At 46.8% G+C, this 20,433-nt stretch overlaps 1 protein-coding gene across 1 annotated transcript in view; it reads left to right on the top strand.

Moving 5' to 3' along the window:
• The window catches only part of LOC144179592 (sodium-coupled monocarboxylate transporter 2-like), a 146,872-nt gene that overhangs the window by 31,047 nt on the left and 95,392 nt on the right, over positions 1 to 20,433 (top strand). Inside the window, exons 5-6 of the mRNA XM_077708005.1 lie at positions 1,733 to 1,800; positions 2,266 to 2,346. Of these exons, the coding sequence (XP_077564131.1) occupies positions 1,733 to 1,800; positions 2,266 to 2,346 (149 nt within the window). The remainder of the gene's footprint in view (positions 1 to 1,732; positions 1,801 to 2,265; positions 2,347 to 20,433) is intronic.

Genomic DNA, 20,433 nt, shown 5'->3' with positions numbered 1-20,433 from the left:
TTTATTACCCCTGAAAAAGTTTCTCCTCGTGGATACATTTCCGGTGATCACAGAAGCTGACTCTATGGAAGCTTGCTGTATAGCTCTCTATCAAAACACATTGGATCTAACGAGAGTATATATTAAAGCGTGCTGAGGGCTTTTTACATCGGTACCACTCTGGTTATTTTGCACGGTAATGCTTAAAGCTGGCTTTCAAGTTCAAGTTTCAAAAACTTGAAGCGGCCTTCAAGACTTTAAACACTTTAAACATATATAAAAAATGGCTTTTGCAAAGGGCTTTTGGCAAGTGGTAGCCATTGAAAGGCAATTGCTATTTTGTAAAATCATTCTGAAATCACTGGTTCCACATGGCTTTCGGAAATTTTCTAGTTTGTACACGTCATTTCTGTCTCGACATAAATCGAAATGCATTTGGTTATAACCTTTACCGCGGACCCCTATGCGTCAAGCGTTAACAGTGCTAATCATTTTCGACGACATTTTTCTTTCAACTTTCGTGTTGCGCGCTTGAGTACTTTCTTGTATGATAATTTGTAAGTACGCGCCCATGCGCGAAGCAATTGGCTTTGCTCGGCGGTATTTCACGCTTTTTCTAGCAGCCGACGCGCATGTTCCGCCTACGACTGACGGCGAGGCACTGCTTTTCGCGTCGGCCAGCGCCGGCAAGTCAGTTCTAGATATGGTAAACGAGCCTTTAAAGGCCAAAATCAAGGCCCGAAAGCCAGCATGTTCGCTCACGCCAATAACCGAAAATTGTCCAGCGACAGGAAGCGGCCCGCTAAGTCATGCTGCAGTCATGCTGAAGTCATGCGGAAGTCATGCGGAAGTCAGGAAGCGGAAGTCATGCTGCATGCGGCGCTGTTGTGGCGAACAGGTCCCTTCGATGCCGGGTCGGGCAGAAGAGGTTTAGCATCACCGCAGTTATTAGGTCCCCGCTTTGCGAAGCCGCGCCGATGGCTAGCTTCAGCGCACTCTTTTACCTTACTATCAACCCTTTCACGCACTTGTGAACTGAGCTGCTGCTGTGTGCCGATTCCTGCGCGCTCCGGAAGGCAGACCCTTGCCGTGGTCGCCCCCGCAGTTTCCGTCTGCAGAAGGCTCTGTGCTTTTCAGCATTATTAATATCTTCTCAATAAGAGGCTGTATGGAGAAATTCAGCTAAGCTCATCAGACAGATGGCGAGGATCAACATTCGTCCCTACAAAGATACGCCGTGACGTGTTTTGCTCGTACTTATGGCCACCCGAAGAACCGAAACCACCGCTGGCTTCACCGAGAGGCGGAAATTTTGATATACTGCATTATTTAAGAGAATCCGCCAATGTCATAGTTTCCAGCGCCAGCTGCGTCATAGGGGCTACGTCACGCTACGTCGGTGCTCCCTTGAATGGCGACGAGAATTCCCATGTAAACAAGGAAAGAAAGGAACACGTAATATAGCGATAGCGCGCTTGAAATCGCGACCTATTAGGGCCTCTTTAAGTAATTGCAGTGGCCCGTAAATCAGTGAGTTCATGTATCAACACAGGTGAAGTTACCAGTTACCATGGGCTTGCACTTATATCTGAGGTTCAGTGAGTGCATGTATTAGAACAGGTGAAGTATCTATGGGCTTGCACTTACATCCGAGGTCACTACAAGACGCCGTAGATATCAAGTGCGCATAGATGAACGGTGCATTGCAGAGATTGCAGTGGTGAATTTATCTTCTTCGACATTTTTCCCGCAGTGACAGGTCTCCCGATGTGGCTGTCGATTCTACTGAACGGAGCAGTTTGCGCCTTTTACACGACAATTGTGAGTACCACCAAACACTCGCCTTCTTACTCGCACACTTCTTCGACATAACTGTGATACCCTTAAGTAAACTTATAGAGACGGAAACGCTGTGGCCGTTAACAGGTTACGCTTACCTTCAATATACAATATAACTCCAGCTTTAGCAAAGTATATGCTATTGTTGAGGCAGTGGGACTTGTTGCATGACATGTTACACTTACGTGTCTTGCAGCCATGCGCAAAAAGCACGACAAATTTCAAATTCGCTCACTCCGCAGCCAGCCACTGCGTTTAAAACGATGACTGGAGTCGAGAGCACATCTGCTGGAAGGCGTGTGCGGTAGAAATAGGTGGTTATGGAGAACTAGGGGGACGCATACACTTCCCTATGTCCCCCTTCTCGACCGGAAGAGATAGGTGGCTTCAGCTGATAAAATAAATTAATCAAGCTAAGAAGCGGCCTATAACAAACCTTCTTCGCAGGGCGGAATCAAAGCTGTCGTTTGGACGGACGTCGTGCAGATGTTGCTCATGGTTGCCGGGTTCCTGATCGTCGCAATTAAGGTAATTGCGTTTACACCTTGTAGCAAGAGTGGATCAGAGAAGTAATGTTCTATGTGTTATTTTAATGCCTTGCGTGGGGTTGATCTGAGTTTGAAGGCTTTCTGCAAGTCGCTCAATGAGTCACGCGCTGCAGCTCCTTCCCATCCCACCGCATCGGCTAAATCTTTGTGGGGAGGCAGCTATTACGTATAATGTGCCCCGCTGGTGGTGGTTACTAAATACCGAAACTTCAGGTAAAATGCCTATTTTATTCTTGAGTCCGTATTAAGCCTATTTGACATATAAATATAAACACGGGAATCCTAAACACTTCAAGCAGTACTTCATTGTGCCTATAAGTGCCTATTTTGAGGTTCGGGCCTATTTGAGTTTTTTAGCGCCTAAAAATGGCTGTTTTTGGATATATATTCTATTTCGGAGTGTGTTTTTTTGCGTCCATGTGCTGCCAAAGATGTTCTCGCTTCAGAAGCCCGCAACTCCGCGTTTGCCTCACGCGGTTAGCGAGGAGAATCCACGCGTCATGCCAAACATGCCTATACGCGGACGTTCGTGCTCTAGCCGCCACCACCTCGTCCTGAGGTTACTCCGAGCAACTAAACTAGGCCGCCAAAGGCCTGTACGCATCGACGCCACAGCCAACGTCGCCACCGGTTGTCACTATGACCTTTTAATTCTATGCTTTCTGTCACGCATGCCGACAAGCCCCATCGATTGCTTACTGAATAAAAAACGAGCGAAGGGGAATAAACGCGACAAACTCGCACGTTCTGCTCAAGGTCAAGGAGGCCCACCCGGCGGAAAACCACACGAACACCTGACCCACAAAGGTTCACGTGCACAACCAGCAGCCGATCACGAGGACATCACGAGCTGTCAATTTCATAAGCCGTCAAGACCGCGTATACCACAAAGGAGGAACGAGACTAGTTCACTCTGATCGGAACAACCGTCATCCGCCGTGCAGGGTAACTTAGAGGGGCCATGCAGACAAAACACATGTTTGGTTCATTCGAAAGATTGCATCGTTAGAATCATATTGACGCCACCTTTAACGCGCACTTCATTCAAAAAAGGTATGTAATTAGGAAAACAGGGAATGGCCATTCGACCCACTAGCACATTTCCCGCAACAGAACCTATGATGTCCTATGCGCATCTGTGCGATTGGCTGAGGTCGGTAAAACCAAACACAAATAAGCCACCGCTTATATTCAATTCAATTCAATTCGATTTATTGTTCGATGTGGCGCTACAAAACATACCCAAAAACTGTTTGGACCCATAGCCAGCGGCTAGTAAGCGGTCCAATAAAAAAATGCAAGAATTGCAGACACGCATGTCAGTACACATCGTCAATAGTAAATTTTAAAAAACGGTAAAGACACTCTAAACACTTGTTAAAGCATATATTTCTTGAATTAATACAATTCTAAAAGCCAGTGAAATAAGCAAGAACACGTAGAATTTTTTCCAGCAATAACAACGGCAATTGCATTTGTCACGCAGGTTACAATGAATACATCATAATAAAGCACCAGAATCACTTAAAATGCAGGATGTCATCACGTTGTATAAGAATAATCACGTCATTCGATAGTGAGGTATAAGTGTGAGAAAACGTTCCGATAATAGCTGCAAGCATGAACTCAAAGTGCGTCATTCATTTTAAGGTAGTGCGTTTTTATTGCAACAGAAAAATTGTTAGCAATTTTTACGTCATGCGGCAGGCTGTTCCAGATCTTTACACCAGTAAATTCCAGCATACGCGCACCGTACACATTTCTTTTTATGGCTAAGTTAAAGTTTCCAAAGGTATGGCCCCGTGTTGCGCATGTAGGAGTATTAAGTGTAGACACGTCAAACGGAAGGTTGTTTCTTATTATGTTGTGCATGCACTCAGCAGTTTTTTTCTCGCGAAGTAGATCAAATGGTAAGACGCGTAGTTCAGTAAACAGCGACTTGCTGGGTCGAGAGTAGCCAGAACGCGTAATTATTCTAAGAGCTCGTTTTTGCGCTCGCCTCAGGCGCTCTAGGTAAGTATTGTATGTCCATCCCCACGACTCGATGCAATACGTAAGATGAGTGTGCACTAACGTGAAGTATAGGAGTCGCAGAACATCGGTGTCGAAGTATTCACGCAACTGGATCAGAGCAGAGCAGCCAGACGCAATCTTCGCGCAAACCGCGTCAACGTGATGTTCCCAGTGTATATGTTTATCTAAGGTGACACCGAGGTACGTAAAACAGTTGGTTGATTCAAGCTGTGCTTGGCAAATAGCTAATCTGATATCAGCCAAACCGAGAGATCGGTTTCGCGACTGGAAAAGTACATACTTAGTTTTCTTTGTGTTGGCTGTCAATTTGTTCCTCAGATACCAGTCTGAGATTGCTTTCAGCTCAGCGTTTGCGATGCTTTCGAGTTCGGTAGTATGTTTAGCAGTAATTATAATGGCGGTGTCATCAGCGTACATGATAGAGTTGGCTGAGGTTAATATCTGAGGCAAGTCATTCACGTAAAGGGAAAAAAATAGCGGACCAAGAGTACAGCCCTGCGGTACTCCTGTTCGCAGGTACTGCATAGATGACGTCACATTTTTTATTGAGACAACTTGTTGACGGTTTGTAAGATAGCTAGCAAAAAATTCAAGCACCCTATCACGAAACCCGTATATTTTTAATTTGTTTAGCAAGATGTCGTGGTTCACCGTGTCGAACGCCTTCTTTATATCTAAAAAGATAACAGCAGCTAGTTTGTTGGTGTCTAGGGCACTATTGATAGACTGGGTGAGTGTAATGACGGCTGAGCTAGTGGAATGCTTCGGAAGCTTGCCGAACAAGCTATTCGCGCTTAAATTCACATTTGGAAGTAGTAAGAATGGTGGGGTAAAAAATGAAACTTACGAAAATACACGTAAACAAAGAAGAACCGATGCGCACTGCTAGTGCGCATTGCGCGCACTATACTTCTTTAACTGCACAGGAGTCCGCCGCTTCGGAGTTGTCTTAGACGACACGGGCCTGTTCGCGTAAGCGACGCTGTCTTACGTGACCCTGTTTCTCGAACACACCCCATATTCCACGAAACGATTACTTTCTGACGTAACAAAAACGATCCAGGTGCAAATACAGTAATACACAAAGCAACGGCGGCCAATGGTTCGCGGTTGAGTATGGCAGCGCCATCTGGGAGGACTAACGGTTAGCAGGGCTGCAGAGCCTAATGGCGCACTGGAAGTTCGTTTGAATGCCGGCCCATCTGACTTAATGGCAGGCGCCACGAAAACACACGATTTGGCGGGAAAATCAAAATTTCGACCTTAATTCAATTATTTTTCAGTTAATACGGCATCGTTTGCTGCCGGTCAAGCGCTAGACACACTATAAAACACGAAATCTTTCGAATAAAGCAAACTCTTATTTTGTCGGCATGGCCACTTTATGGTCGTTTACATCTAGCTCTAATTGGTTATGGAAAATAGTCTGGCGTGTTGCGTGATTTTTTAATAGGTATAAGTAGCATAGCTAATGAAAGGGGTTAGTCCCATCCCAGCAGCTTTGTTGGACATCGAAGTCTACAGGACCGGATGGCTCCATTTTTATCCGAAATTTTTGCACTTTACTGAGGTATTCATAGGACTCACCGGTCTTCGGAGACTGTTAAGGACTCATCAAGGTTTTCGTAAAGGGGTAGTTACCGGTTGTGCCTCTTCCACCAGAGCATGTTGTTACTCTTTGGGAACACGGCTAATGGTGAAAGACTTTTACAACAAACACCTCTGGATTATTCACAGGTTTGTAGCAGAGAGAGAGAGACAGAAAACACTTTAATGACCTCAAATGTGAAAGTGGAACCCTAGTTCTGGAATCCATGTGTTGCATAGCGGTCTTGGCCCGTGCCACCAGGAGAGTCTGGTCCTCGGTTGACAGCTGGCCAACAGTGTCTCCCACGGTTCAGGAAAAGAATGGGTGGAGGGGGTGGTATGATGGGGTCTGGGCGCGTTCCACAATTATATTGTCACGTGGCCAACGACGAAGTAGTTGTCTTGAGTAAAAAACAAGTTTATTGGGGCGAACTTGTTCTCCTTTAAACACTCAAAAAGTACACAGGCGGCGAAGCAGCAGTCAACAAAGTGACGTGCGTTAGCGAGCGTCGGCAATTCGAATCCCGCGGCGTCTGCTCTGCAGGCTTTTATCTTTCGGCGAGAGTGTTTCTGGAAACGTCGATTTACATCCAGAACATTGTAGATGAAAGAGTATTTTTCTATGCACGTGACGTTAGAGAGAAACGCTCTTCTATCAGAATGAGATAACCAGTGCGGCATAAAAATAAAGAATGGAACCCTTGCCTCGCTTGAGACACAGGTAGCCCAGCCGGGCGTGGCCGGGCAGTAAAAACAAAACATAACTAAACCCAATTTATGGTTCGCGGCAATATGCTGGAGGGTACCTAGCGGTGGACAAAACATGCATAGAGCGGTGTACTGTGTTGGAAACGATAAATTCATTCGAACCGGGTGCACGTACTTGCCTACTTGTAATTTTCGCAGTGCTATTTCCTAAGTTTTTCTGAGGGATGGGTGAGGGCACGGGAAATTTTGTCAGGAGGTCCGGTAAAATTGAGTAATTTCCTGATAGGTGAGAAGTGGCATCGGAGCTGCGGTGACCTCTGGGGATCGGTGGGCCAGTTCGCGAGCCTCTTGGTGGGCGAAGTTGTTTCCCGTTACAGAGGCATGGGCAGGTGTCCAATTGATCGTCACTCGGTGAGATGGACGGTATCGCTGAAGTAACCGTAGGGTCGTTGGAGCAACCCTCCCTGGAAGGAAACTGCGGCAGGCTGCTTTAGAGTCAGTGATAATGACTCTGCTGGGCCATTGGGTGAGGGCTAAAGAAATGGCGAGTTCTTCGGCGTCTCGTGGGGATGTCGTACGGATGGATGCGCAGAATGTTCACCAAATAAAGCGCTCCATTCCTTAGGGCTAACACCTCTAGCTGTGCGTCGCAATACCGAATCACTAAAGTTTCTTTATCGTGTTATCAACTCGCACTGTAGCCTTTCTGATAATAATTACGCCATCCTCGCTGAACCGTTCACAACGCGCAGTTGCCACCCCCTCAACGTTAGCCCGTATTCTCTCGCAGTAATATTTTGAAGTGCAGTATACTTCCTTATACAATAGAAAAATGGAATTCTCTCCCCGGCCCAACCCGCTCACCTTTTGTGATCAATTTGTGTACGAAATTGAGAGGGCGTGAATATTATTGTTATGCTGTTTGGGAGCTTACCTTGTTTTTATCTTATGCATTGTACCTACCCACTCCTGCGATAGCCCTCTTGGGCTGCGGTATTTAAAATAAATAACTAAAATAAACAAGAACGTCGCATCCCACACTAGTTACACTAGGCTACACTTGAGCGTAACTTGGCACAGTCGTGGGCATATTTCACATTCTCAGCGGAAAGTATTAATTGAGCAGTGGAAAACGTCTGCACCACGTCGACTAATAGTGCTTAACTCATTTCTAAGGTACGGAACAGGTCCACCGCCATCCCCAAAGGACTGGTTGATGACACAGCCATTCTGAATATGAATCTGTCTCGGACATGTCACATTACGTTCCTTGTTATTTTGCGCTTAAAGACCTTCCGAAGGTTCTGAGCGCAAACATTAATATTAAAGATGGAATTAGATCATGGAGCGTTCAAAGAGGAAGTATTCTCACTCAACGTTAGTGGACGTTTAGTGTTATTGCACACCAACATCGACTGAAATGACCCAAAACTCCATACCGTAAGCATTGTCCCGACGGTTTTTTGATGGCTTTTAAGCTGTTCTTTCAGCGTCGAATCTCCCAAAGTCCACGTAAATCTGCTAAAATGGCGACTCTTGCTGGTGCATTTTCACAAAGAAAATGAGAGTACACTTCTATAGCGGACGATTTGTCCCCTGTTTCCTTAGCTAGTGAAACAAGTGTCCTAAAATACGCTACTGAAGCATATATATATATATATATATATATATATATATATATATATATATACGCATTGGGTATGTATGCCTAAATTAGAGTTTCTGTCGCTTATATATGCTTAATGGTAATTTTCAGTGCCTGTTACAGACGCCTAAAACCGCGATTTCGTGTCGAAGGGTCCGGTCCACGGAGCTTGCTCCGTGGTCCGGTCTCTAATGATGACACTGGAGTGAGCGCGCGACGGAAACAGAAACATCAGCCCCCTACGTGTCATGTGCCCCGTTCACGGTTGTGCGGTGCGCGGGCAACGAACGCGTGTGTAATGCACATCAAGCCCTGAAGCTGCGCACTACTACCAATTGTGCCATAAAAGTGTCTGTGATGAGTGCAGCGTGGGAGTTATAAAGAACAACACGGTGGCACAGATGTCGTGGTTGAGGGCAGAAAAAGGCAGACAACCATGCAAAAGCGGACCAAGAGTGGGTTAGTACGGCGTCCGCCACGTTATCAAAGAAAGAGCGTGATTTCTTGAGTCGAGTGTGACGTGATGGATTTGTTCTATGACGTGGGCCAGTATTCAAGTATATTTGTATGTGTAACCTTCCGCTAATAAAACTGTTGGAAGTACCGCCTTGTGTAAGTTGACTCGCTTGTCCCGTTGTTCCTGTGCTTCATTTCTTCGTAAAGCGTCTGATTCTGTTCTGCATAATCGATGGAGAGCATTATTCAGCGCGGCGTTGCTCCTACTATAGTTATGTGTTTCAAGCTGATATTCCGGCACGTGCCAGTGTTTTGTTGACCCGCAATAAACCAGTTATCTATTTCTCTCGCGTCTAAGCCTCGCTTGGTCGGACGGGGTCAAGTAAATTCCCATAATCAGCGAAAAGTCAACCATGCCCGCGTCTGTGCGGAAATTCTTTACACTCGAGTACATATTCATCACTTACAAAAAATACGAGAACATGCAGATGGCTCAGTTCTTCCTAGATCATCTGAAATCGGCGTCTGGATCCCGTCAGCCGGTGCATCATCGACAGAAAACGTCACAAGACTTCCTCCACCGCTACGGAACCGGCAGCTGTCAAGGTTGCAATTCATTACATTAGCGAACATCATGGCCAGCAATAGGTGATATCCCTCGAATCGAGTAGTGCCTTACAAGCCCCCCGAAAGCGGTCAAACAACCTAAGGCAGCTTGTATGCGAAATTACCGAAATTCACACGGTGGCAGTGTGCGTAAGTCATCACAACGTGCTTCAGAGGCTGTCTCTGTACTGGGGAATATAGATCCGACGCATCCGCCAGCGCAGGGTACTTGCTGCGCAACACGACCCAGCTTTTTTCTCCCGAGAGAACAGAAACGCCTTTATTCGTGCAAGTGGGTGGATTACAGAAATGTTTGAGTGGCAGGAATTTCCCCGCAGGTATCAACCTTTGCAGGCTATTGAGCCCCACTGTGAGTTAACTTTCCACGCGGTCTCAACAAGCTGCCAACTTGCAACGAATGCGGATGAACGTATACTATAGCGTTTACCCGCAGTTTTAAATTCAGAATAGGTTGGGGCAATTCACCGCTGTGCCCGACTTGCGGTTAGCGTGAGACATAAATCCCTTCTTGTGCATCTGCCCTCGATTCGCTGCTGCGCGAAAAAGTTCCGCTAGTTCTGCTTCGTATACCATACGACTTGGAGCAAGGCTTGAACTCAGTCATTTTCTTTGGCCCTGGACTGATAGTAATGATAGTACCTTCAAAACAAAAGCTCTGCTCCGTTTCTTACGACAGTCTGAACTGAAACATCGCTTTAGATCGTAATCATTTCGAGTGTTGTGAAATATCTACGTTGTCGCACTGTGTCGTTTATTTATTTATTTATTTATTTATTTATTTATTTATTTATTTATTTATTTATTTATTTATTTATTTATTTATTTATTTATTTATTTATTTATTTATTTATTGGTGGGGGGCTTCACATTCTTTGGACGTTTACTTTGCATTTTGAATGAAAGTTTACCTCGTTTTAAAATTGAATTTCGTGCTGAACATTGCCAGCAGCATTCCCTTGATTCTCGTTTTCACTATTTCATGTTTGCCTTCTCGCCGTTCCACTCGTGATTTCCAACATTTATTACTCATCCCTGTAGTCAATCCCCAGTAGGGCGTAGCAAGCCCTGTCACGAGCAGGGCTGACTCCTCTGGTTCCCAATAAAGAGCCGCCCCCTCTCTCCCTCTCAAGCTAGCAAATGCTTTACACAATGAAGGAGGTTCCTTGACATTTCCAAGTGGCCAGTTTGAGTCGCTACTGTTTTTATTAGGCGCACGTGGTACATAAATACTATTTTTAACACAAAATATAAAACACAGGTCAGTGAAAAATTTTTTTTTAACATGCGCCGCGGTGGCTCAGTGGCTAAGGCGTTCCGCTGCTGAGCACGGGGTCGCGGGTTCGATTCCCGGCCGCGGCGGCCGCTTTTCTGGTGGAGGCGAAAAGCAAAAACGCCCGTGTGTACGAGATTTCGGCGCACGTTAAAGGAATACTGACACAAAATTTCAAAGCTGTGATAACTATGGAAAACGCTTCTTTTTTATCAGGAGATATCTCCCAGCAAGTTTCAACAGCAACAGTTCAGCGAAACATATTTAAAATCCATTTTAATCATCGCCCGCACAAGAAAGCCCAGAGCGGGCCGACATGACATCATGTGCTACTTGCTCCAAACTGCCGACGTCGGGGCTACCGTGAATGCCCGTGACGAAGCCGACGCGCTGGCTGTGGTTGGCGCGCGCTGCTCGGGCGTGTGTACACGTCATAGTTTCGGGACTGACGTCATGCTGCCCGGGCCTGTGGGGACGGCGAAGACCTAGGCCGGTCTGGGCGCGCGCGTGCGCTCGCTCGCGCGCGCTTCCAGAGAGGCAGCGATGCGGCAAGAATGGTGACGTCATGTGATACATCCTGTTATGGCGGCCGCTCAGCGTTTTTCAGTCGAAACCGAAACTGGCACGAATAAACGACGCCGTAAATGAATGTTTACGCTGCGCTCGACCGTCTAATCTGTCATTCTATGATTAGTGGGCTGGTAGGCACGCATAGCAACGAAAAAAACGTAAAACGAAAATTTCGTGTCCGTACTCCTTTAAAGATCCCCAGGTGGCCAAAATTAATCCGGAGCCCTCCACTACGGTGCGCCTTATCGCCTGCGTTGCGTCGGGGCGTTAAAACCCTACAATCAATCAATCAAGTTTTTTTACAGTGAAGCTGTTTAGCAAATCGTAATTTTCGGTGTCCGCAATTAAAAATACCCCGAAATTGTCGAGCGCACATAGGTGAGCGCGAGCCTATCGGCGATCGCCCGGTAGTTAAAAAAACCAAGAAAATGCCGAGAACTTGTGTGTGTGTACCTCGCGAAGACCTCCCTGCGCCCCCGCTGCACGTTTGTCAAGCCAAGCATGGATACCGAGTTGGGGAAATTGGCCAAGATCGGCAAACAAAAACTCCACCGTTCGCCCTAATCGTTGCAACACTTGCCCGGAACAAGAAGGATACGCCAGATGACCGTGATGTGTGCAATTTTTTTCCTTTCCTTTCTTTTTCTTCAGTATATGCCTGCTATTTATATGTTTGTGCTTTTCGAAATAAACTCAGATGTTAGTAGCGCCTGTCACGTTTGCCACCGTCCTCGTCTTTTTTGCGCTAAGCCTCCCACTCAAGGATACGTCGTAGAGTACACCTCTCCAAGGTGATGTCTAATGATTATCACTTCCAAAAAATGAAAGAAGCTCACCTTTATGGCAGCCATGATGGAGTAAAGGTCGTTGCGACAGCCCATAATAAACAAATCGGCTGCAACCTAGGACTTAAACCTTCGTGATGGCCGTTGAGGTTGCGTACAGCTTCGCTACGTTCTACTCTTACGCGTAAGTGTAAGCTTCCTTCATTTTTAATTTGTCAGTGACCTCGTGTTTCATCTTTTTGTATCATACTACAGTCAAACCCAGCTATAACAAACCGGGATAGAGCGAATTATGCTATATATTGAACAAAAATAATTCAGTTACGGAAATACATGGGAAACATATTCCTTATAACGAAGTTCCCATGCGATATATCGAACTCTGGGCGCCTAGAATGGCCGCCGAAATGCATGATCTCGGAGCGGCGATTGAGATGTGGCCGCGACTACGGACAAGAGCCGCGACTGAGGCATTGCGCCTCGCACGGAGAGACGTGACGCCCAATACTTCCGGTAACTGTTTCCGGCACGCGGGACTCGCGACGGAACCCGCCCAGTCAGCGATTCCGGACCAAGACAGCAGCATCGGTGAACTGTGCGAAGAGCTCGCCAGCGTTCCCGATGATGTCGCGAGTGAAATCCATCCGACGCTTATAATGGAGTACTTTCGGCAGTCGATGTGCTCCGCCAATGCTTCTTAGATTTTTGAGGACGTGGACTTGAACTGGTGCAAACAATGTTTCGTGTATAGAATGCTATGCTAGTTGAAGCCGCCAAAACGAAAGTGAGAACAAAAATCACCGCTTTTTTTTTTTTTTTTGCAACGTGGGCAGTTTAGGTGGAAAGTAGTTATTACTTGCAATAAATTGATTATTTTGGTATGATAATGGCTACTGTATTGTGTTCGTTTCTGCATACGCGGATGGCGGAGTTGGGGAGGTTCGGAGGGGGGGGGCTCCCGCGGATTGTGAACTCGTAACAATAAGCTCGTTATAGGCGGGTTCGGCTATATGGACCTATTGCATGAATCGAACTAATCGCGGTGCATATTACAGTTGGCTGTAAACGGGTCTGACTGTACCTGACGAGACAGCACATCAGCCAACTATCGGCTCACCACCGTTCAGAGCAGGAGCGAGCGCGTACTATTTAAAAAGAACACGGCATAAAGGGCGGAACAGGGCCACACAAGCCGAAACATTTAGAAAAGTTCACTTCTTCACCGCGGAGCCGAGCCGACGTATCCCAACATACAGTGCCCTTCTTTGTTTATTACAAGCTCTGGGGCCAATATTCCGCCTTTGGCTCAAGATTTTAGTTTCAAGAACGAAAGGCTTGCATTTGCATCGTTTGCAATGAGCCGGTCAATACTCGCATTTCTCACTGCATCGAAAGCAAATGCTCCTGGTACCAGTAAGTGACGCACCTGCCCATCTGATCATTATACGTTTCCGAGCTGGAAATGGTATCTCGACGGTTCCCCATTTCTTAAAGAGCTTTAAGTGCTTGTGCTTCTATGCTTGGCAGGAAAGTGTGCACACGGTACCTTTCTGCCGCCATTGTTAAAATTTGCTTATCCTATGTACGTATGTGCATTTGGCTTTACCTTAGAAAGTTGATTGATTGTGGTGTTTAACGCGCCGACGTAACGCAGGCGATGAGGCGCGCCATAGTGGAGGGCTCCTGATTAATTTTGACCACATGGGGAACTTTACCGTGCGCCGAAATCTCGTACACACGGGCGTTTCTGCTTTTCGCCTACCTTGATAGGTTCCGGTGGCTCCTTGAGTGTATGATTTCTTGCTATTCTCACCAAGGCCTCAACCACACCTATGGAGAGAGAACTCGTATAGCAAACAGACTGCAGCTGGCAGTGCAACGTTTTCTGAGCGGCACGATCGCACGAGTTTTGACGTGCAGTCTTGGGAGCAGGGTACGCCATTACACTTTCGATAGTCTTATAAGAGGCAGATTCATACGCAACTTTTTTTTTTTTTGTTGGCACTCGGTTCATAAATCCCGTGGACAACATTTGCAGGATGGAAAAAAACGTGAAAATCTAAAAACCGCAGGGCCATCTTTATGCTGCTGAAATATCTAAAGCTGCCGAACCGGCGCCTAGATACTTCAGAACAAATTTCTCTAAAGCTACTAGAAATCATCCGAATCTGAGAACCTCATCGGTATCTAAAACCTAGCATGACATTCCCCCTGTCCAAGCTAAAATTCAAGTCCCTAACGACGCCTGCACGAAGAAATCCCGGGGCGACTGAGCAGTTCATCTGGGTCGTGAATTTCAAAGGATAAAAGTCCACTTGATAGCACGAAAGTAGCCCCTATCTTTTCTGATCACTTTCCTAGTCAACTTTGTGCTCAGACTCCCTTGCTGTTTATCGCCTCAGACGCCCTGCTTTCGTCCAATAGTTTCTAACTTTGCCGCTTGGGGCACTTTGTGTTTTGGTCCTCCTTAACGGTTTCGAATGGCTTCGATCTGTCTTCGACACGTTGCGCCGCTGCTCGTTTTCGCCACCGTCTTGTGGGAAAGTTGACGAGGAGGGTGCATTTCGCTGCTTATCTATTCCCTCCTTCGGCTGCGTTCCCCCGCTCTCTCTATCTGCTATGTAGTGGCGCGGGCGACCATCTATCGCTACTGCCGTGTTTAGGCCGGCGGTGGGGAACGCCTCGTGCTACGCAACGCTTCCGAAGGACCACCTCTCTCCTTTGCCTAGTAACGGGGCGGTCCCGAAAGAGCCGTTTGTGCTACGAGCGCCGGGCGCCGCCTTCGTAATTGAATGGGCCATTTCAGGATACCGGCCTACAATATTTCTCAGTGGAGGCATGGTACTCCGCTCAATACACATTCCTTGTTTTCTTGACCTGATAAAGTGTTTTTCGCAAAAACAAAATTGTGCAGTCAAAGTAAAACTAAAACAATGCCATGAAACTATCTGCAGACATTCCCCTTGAGTTCTTTAAACGAAACACGTTGCTCTCGGCATTGCATCGTGTGAGGGAAAGAAAAAGCCGTGAGTAAAGCGCTGAAATAAACGAACCCTCAGCACCTGTAGTTAAAAACATGTGCGTACGTCTCCAGAAAAAGCACACTGTACATTTGTGACATTTGCCACAAAGCCGATAACATCGAGTGAACTCCCCGCAGAAAATGCCTTACCGATGTCAGGGCTGCCGACAAGCTTGAGTAAAAACAATCGTTGGTAAAACATAGGAGCGTTGACAGTGTGCTTTCAAGCATAGTTCTATATCAAGCATGTTAGTGTACTGACACGTACGTTCTGCAACGTGGAGGGGAACTGAACTTTCTGAAAATCTGCCCTCATTGCCGCCATTTACCCTATCCTCAGTTCATTTAAAACTGCGCATGCCCTACTTCCGTTAAGTCTGGTTTTGATATAATACGGCGCTTCTTTTTAGTAAGAAATTAGCAGCCAATTTTCACTCTGTGAAGGTAGAGGTTAGAGCAGCCTTTTGGCACAGGACATAAAGGAGACCAGGAGTTTAGGCGATAACAATTTTCAAATTTTATTTTTTTCTGTGTAGACAGCGGTCACCCATCAGAAGAATTTTCCGTCTCGGATACGATGCATACTTTCGACCGTAGCCAGAAATGGTGCCAAGTTTGTCGAGCGGAATCTCGGTTCTCGGGCTAGGGCGCGCAGTGTACCCGCACACAATTTCACAGCTAGAAAAAACAGATGCCGGTAGGCCCTGCGTCACTTCACGGGGGAACGCGCAAAGAGCTTTGATGCAGTCAGCACCTGCTTGCATCAATTTCCGATGGCACGCGTCTTTATTAAATGCAGAGCATTTCAGTAACTCACGATGTCACCCGCGTTGACGTCCGTAGTCGTAGTCCCCACCGTGGTCGTCCGCACCCCTCCCCCTACACTATTTAAAAAAAAAATACTATCCGGCGCCTGCTTTCGATCCCTCGACCCTGCGGGCGGAACGCAATGTACATGGTGCTCTACCCACTGCGCCACAAAGCCGACACAGAATGGGAGGCTACGAACGCGCCTTATATCCTTGACTCATTCAAACTACGTCAAGAAGCTGCTGATACAACACATTCACTACCACCAACTCCCCAAACACTAAACGTTAACGCAATACACCCACCCCCTATGCGACGCATTTACTCGAGTCCCCCTCGCGGGGAGATGGGCTCAATTTTTTCTTTCCGCCTACCCCCTTTTCGCACACCTCCCCTTGGGTTGAACAAGCGATGATACTTTTTCACTTCGGGAAATAGCGGCGCCGCGAATCGCTTATGCCGATGGCCGAAGCGTACTCGTTGGCGATTCCGTCGAGGCCGCGAAACCTCACGGGCGCTTGCTTGACCGTCACCACACGAGACGCTTGCTTGAAAGTCAGGGGGACGCTAGCAGGCGTTTTCTGGTTTGGCAGCCGTAGTAGTTGGCGAAGCTTGAAACACGTGGTGAGCAGAGCACGTCTCCTGCGTTCTCGTTCTCCGCGCTTGTTTCTTGGTGTTTTGCAGTAGAGACGTTTTGCCTTAGATTCCAACAGTAAAAGTGTGCCCCATCCAACTTGAGGAGCGCCTTTCCGGCTCTTGGCAAAGCTTTCAGTACTTATTAGTGGGCAGTTCCTGATTAGAGAATGTATTATTACGAAGAATCGCTCGCTTTGAGCGCAGTTTCAAGTCGATCATATTGTTGCACGAGGTTCTCGATGCATGCAAACGATCAGCTGTAATTTTATGGGCAGTACGTTTTCACTACAGATTACACACAAATCCTTGAGCATTCTGCGAAATTCACTTTGCGGAGTTTGCGTTCAACCGATCTTCTTGCTTAATACTGATAACATTTCTCCTACTGTATTGCTAGTTGCTTTGTGGATGAACTTGTTGAGGATGGTAAACGCGTATCCCTCAGAACATTTTTACTACGAAAACAGAGGGCCATAGGGTGTACGCGTTGTTTCATCTAACTTTCCTTTCCGAAATTTCTGTTTCTGTCATCAGCTTCGTTTCCACCATCCTTCCTGTCTCTTTTGACGTCACCACGCTCTATGAAGCCGTTTATACACCCAGAGTGCACAGCGACCTTTCTTAGAAACAATTTTATGGTGATACCAGCGTTGGAAACATGGTAAAAACGTCGGTTATCCATCACTGGGAAGACGTAGAAGCAGTAGCGGACTCGATCAAGGTGGGAAAATGTACATGTTGGTGCCTGATCAAAACAGCAGCGCAAATAAAAACAAATACATAGTTAAGATGACGAGAACTGCACTGACAGCGCAGTCTTCGTCGTCTTATTTCTGCCCATGTCTTTTCTGCGCTGCTTTCCGGAGTAGTGGATTGTCCTGTCTTCACTGAAAGCGGCAACAAGATCTACAAAATAACCTCTTTGAGGCGTTCTTGCAAAGAGAAAGATTTGCCAAGAAATTAAAACGCACCCCGTAAATGATTTTCAAGCTTCAGAGCGCTGTCAAGAATCGTCACATGCTCTCGAACAAAATACTTACGAGCCAGATTTAACCACACGTTCCACACACCGCTTGGACAGAAACGTACCCACCATAAATACTTAATGCAAAAGCGTTTGCTGGCTTATTCGGATAAAAATACGATGTACGTAATAGCGTAACGGCACCTATATTCTTGTCTGCGAGCGCCGCCCTGATGTTCCCAATGGCTTTCATGTGCCATGTGTAAGAGAAAGCGGGTGGTTCTCTGACGTAACGTTTGTACTTTAGCGAGTTGGTACGTGTTGGAAAAAAATAGACCCAGTTCCGTGTAATATCTGCTAAAACTACGCAGCTGTGATTCTCTTGTGTCAGCTCGAAGGTCGACGGGGGCTCTCCCGGGAACGTCGCACAAATTATACCGCTCTCACCAAGTAATCGGCCCTTACTCGTCAGCGGAGGTAGCCTCCCTCCTGTCTTACTCCCCTAGCGGAATTGGAATGAACCCTCCCCTTCAAGACCACTGCGTCTTCCATCCACCTGTCTCGGCACCCCTTTCTGCGAGAACACAGGGGGGACTAAGAACCTGCTCCTACGCCTGCATGACGCACGACCCGCACCAAACTCACCAAAAAAGGTTGACTTGCAACGCCTCCGATTTTAATATATTACAGCGAAAAAAACTGAAAAGAGAAAAGAAACAATGGACGAAGACGCTGACTAACAACTGTTTACTTCGTCAGAAGGGGCGATAAATATAGGCAAAAAATGCGGGGGCTGCACATAATAAAGAAAAAAATGAAAACACAGAAACATTGAAAAATAAATGCTCACACGTGGGGTTGAACCCAGCTAGCGCTAAAAGATTACAAAACATATATGCTGCGTATATCCCAGACGAAAAAATGGCTACAAAACGACTCGGAAAAGACGCCCGCCGTTTTGATGACGTCTTATATCTCGGCTAATTTCAGGCTTGCTCAACATTTTCTAGACGATCTGAAACCGGTTTTGTAGAGATCGCAAAAAATCTGGTTTAGAAAAGGGATTATAAAGGACCTGTAAAATTCGTTTTGGGTGTACTACTGAATCGGTGTACAAGACGTCTTGTAAACGCCTTCAAAATGTCGGTTTATACCTGGTCATTGGGATACTACTAATATCTCTTTGTTGCCCTATTACAGCTGCATACAGGTAGCCTGATAGACGGTGGTCACGTGGCTTTTGTTCTCGTTCTACACTGCATTGTAGAGTAAAATAACGGAAACAGTGCAGTGGGCGACAAAATAGATCGCTACGTTACACAAATTTCAGAATAATCGAAACGCAATCACTCCAAGCATTTTATTGAATTCAGTGCAACACACCAGCAAACACTGGAAGATATTATTTACGGTTTGAATATGGTTCGAAAGTGGCACTCAATGCGACGGCCCGGCCCAGAACACATGCATTTGCATGGCGCTACCCCGTCGCTTCAAAGCGACGCCCCGTCGTTTTAGAGAATTCGGCCCCACGATACATTTGTGAAAGGGAATTTTTCGCGTCATTCTTTGAAAGGGCGTTGCGGTGTGGCGTGCTGCATACCTCAACAATAAACCATAATTAATCTCAACAAAACACAACTGTACCATTCATTCAAATGCGAGAGCCCTGTATAGCTGTTGCGCACCGATTTAAAACCGGAAAAGACAATACACCAGATGGGTTTTTTTACTCACCTGAACAAATAAAGCGGATGTCAGTACGTCGTCACCTAAAAGCGCAGAGGATGGCGTGGTGTCAGCTGGCCTGACCGCGCCCTGCCACGCCGCTTGCAGAGCGCTCGCGCCAAATGGGCGGACCGTTACAGGACTGCCTTTCCTTTGTCCCTCGAGGCGATCTGCGCATGCGCGCTAGCCCACCCCCTCGCCCACGACATACCCCTGGCGGCACTGATTCCCTCCGAAACGGTAACGCGCCGTGTCGAAAAAGCTCTTTTCGACAAATAATCATGTCCGAAAAAAATCGAACTGTTTCCTACGTCGAGAACACGTCGATAACACTGCTATAACAGCGCTCAGATAAAACAGGAATACAGAAGTGCGCGTTTCCGATGAATTGCGAGGCCAAGATAAATCGGTCTCCCCGCAATCGTTTTCAGTTCGTCTAACATAATCGAAAATCTGTTTCGACGAATGTATCTCCCACATCGACGTTTTAAAGACATTTTCTGTTACCTAGGTAAAGACAAACGAAGCACCCTATCCATCCAAACGTGCGATTTCTTTAACCAAGAGCGCCACCGACGGAGTGATCATACAATCTGTCAGCCTGTCAGCATTAGTTTTTTTATTGTTATTGTATTTTCATTTGTTCCTGTGCTGACGCGCAGGACTAGCCTGTTTTTCCCTACATTTTTCACCCTTCTTACGAAGTAAACAGTCTATATTCAGTACTTGCAAACGTGGCTTCTATTCTTCGCCCTCTTTTTGTGCTGTTACATTCTAGCCAATGTGACCTCTCTGTTGGCTGCGCTATACCATGTGGCTGAGAACGCGATCAGCTCCGACCTGTTATGTGGCTCTATAGCGATGGAGTCATCGTTGCGACGCAGATCTGCTACAGAACCATAGCGCGAGGGTGCGAGAAACACGAGTTGAAGCAGGCGGAACGTTACGCACAATGTCGCAGGCAACGTTGGCTTCACCGTGACCGAGCTCTTTTCTCCCTTACTCCTTTCCCTATCCCCTTTTCGGCACCCATCGCGTTGGCACGTACGAGCGATTAGAAGCTTTCACTGCGGAAGCTATCGGCGCCGCCAAATGGTTATGTCAGTGGCCGAAGCGTGGTTGGAGGCGCTTTCGTCAGCGCCTCGAAACCTCACTAGGCGCTTGCTTAACCTTGACCACACAGGGAGCTTGCCTGAAAGTGGGAGGTCCAACGCAGACATTTGGC

The sequence above is a fragment of the Haemaphysalis longicornis genome, unplaced genomic scaffold (genome assembly GCF_048455015.1).
Source record: "Haemaphysalis longicornis isolate Haplotype H1 unplaced genomic scaffold, Haemaphysalis longicornis Haplotype H1 scaffold_4, whole genome shotgun sequence".
Lineage (NCBI taxonomy): Eukaryota > Metazoa > Arthropoda > Arachnida > Ixodida > Ixodidae > Haemaphysalis > Haemaphysalis longicornis.
The sequence above is the reverse complement of the archived record's forward strand: the minus strand, read 5'-3'. Positions and strand labels throughout refer to the sequence as shown.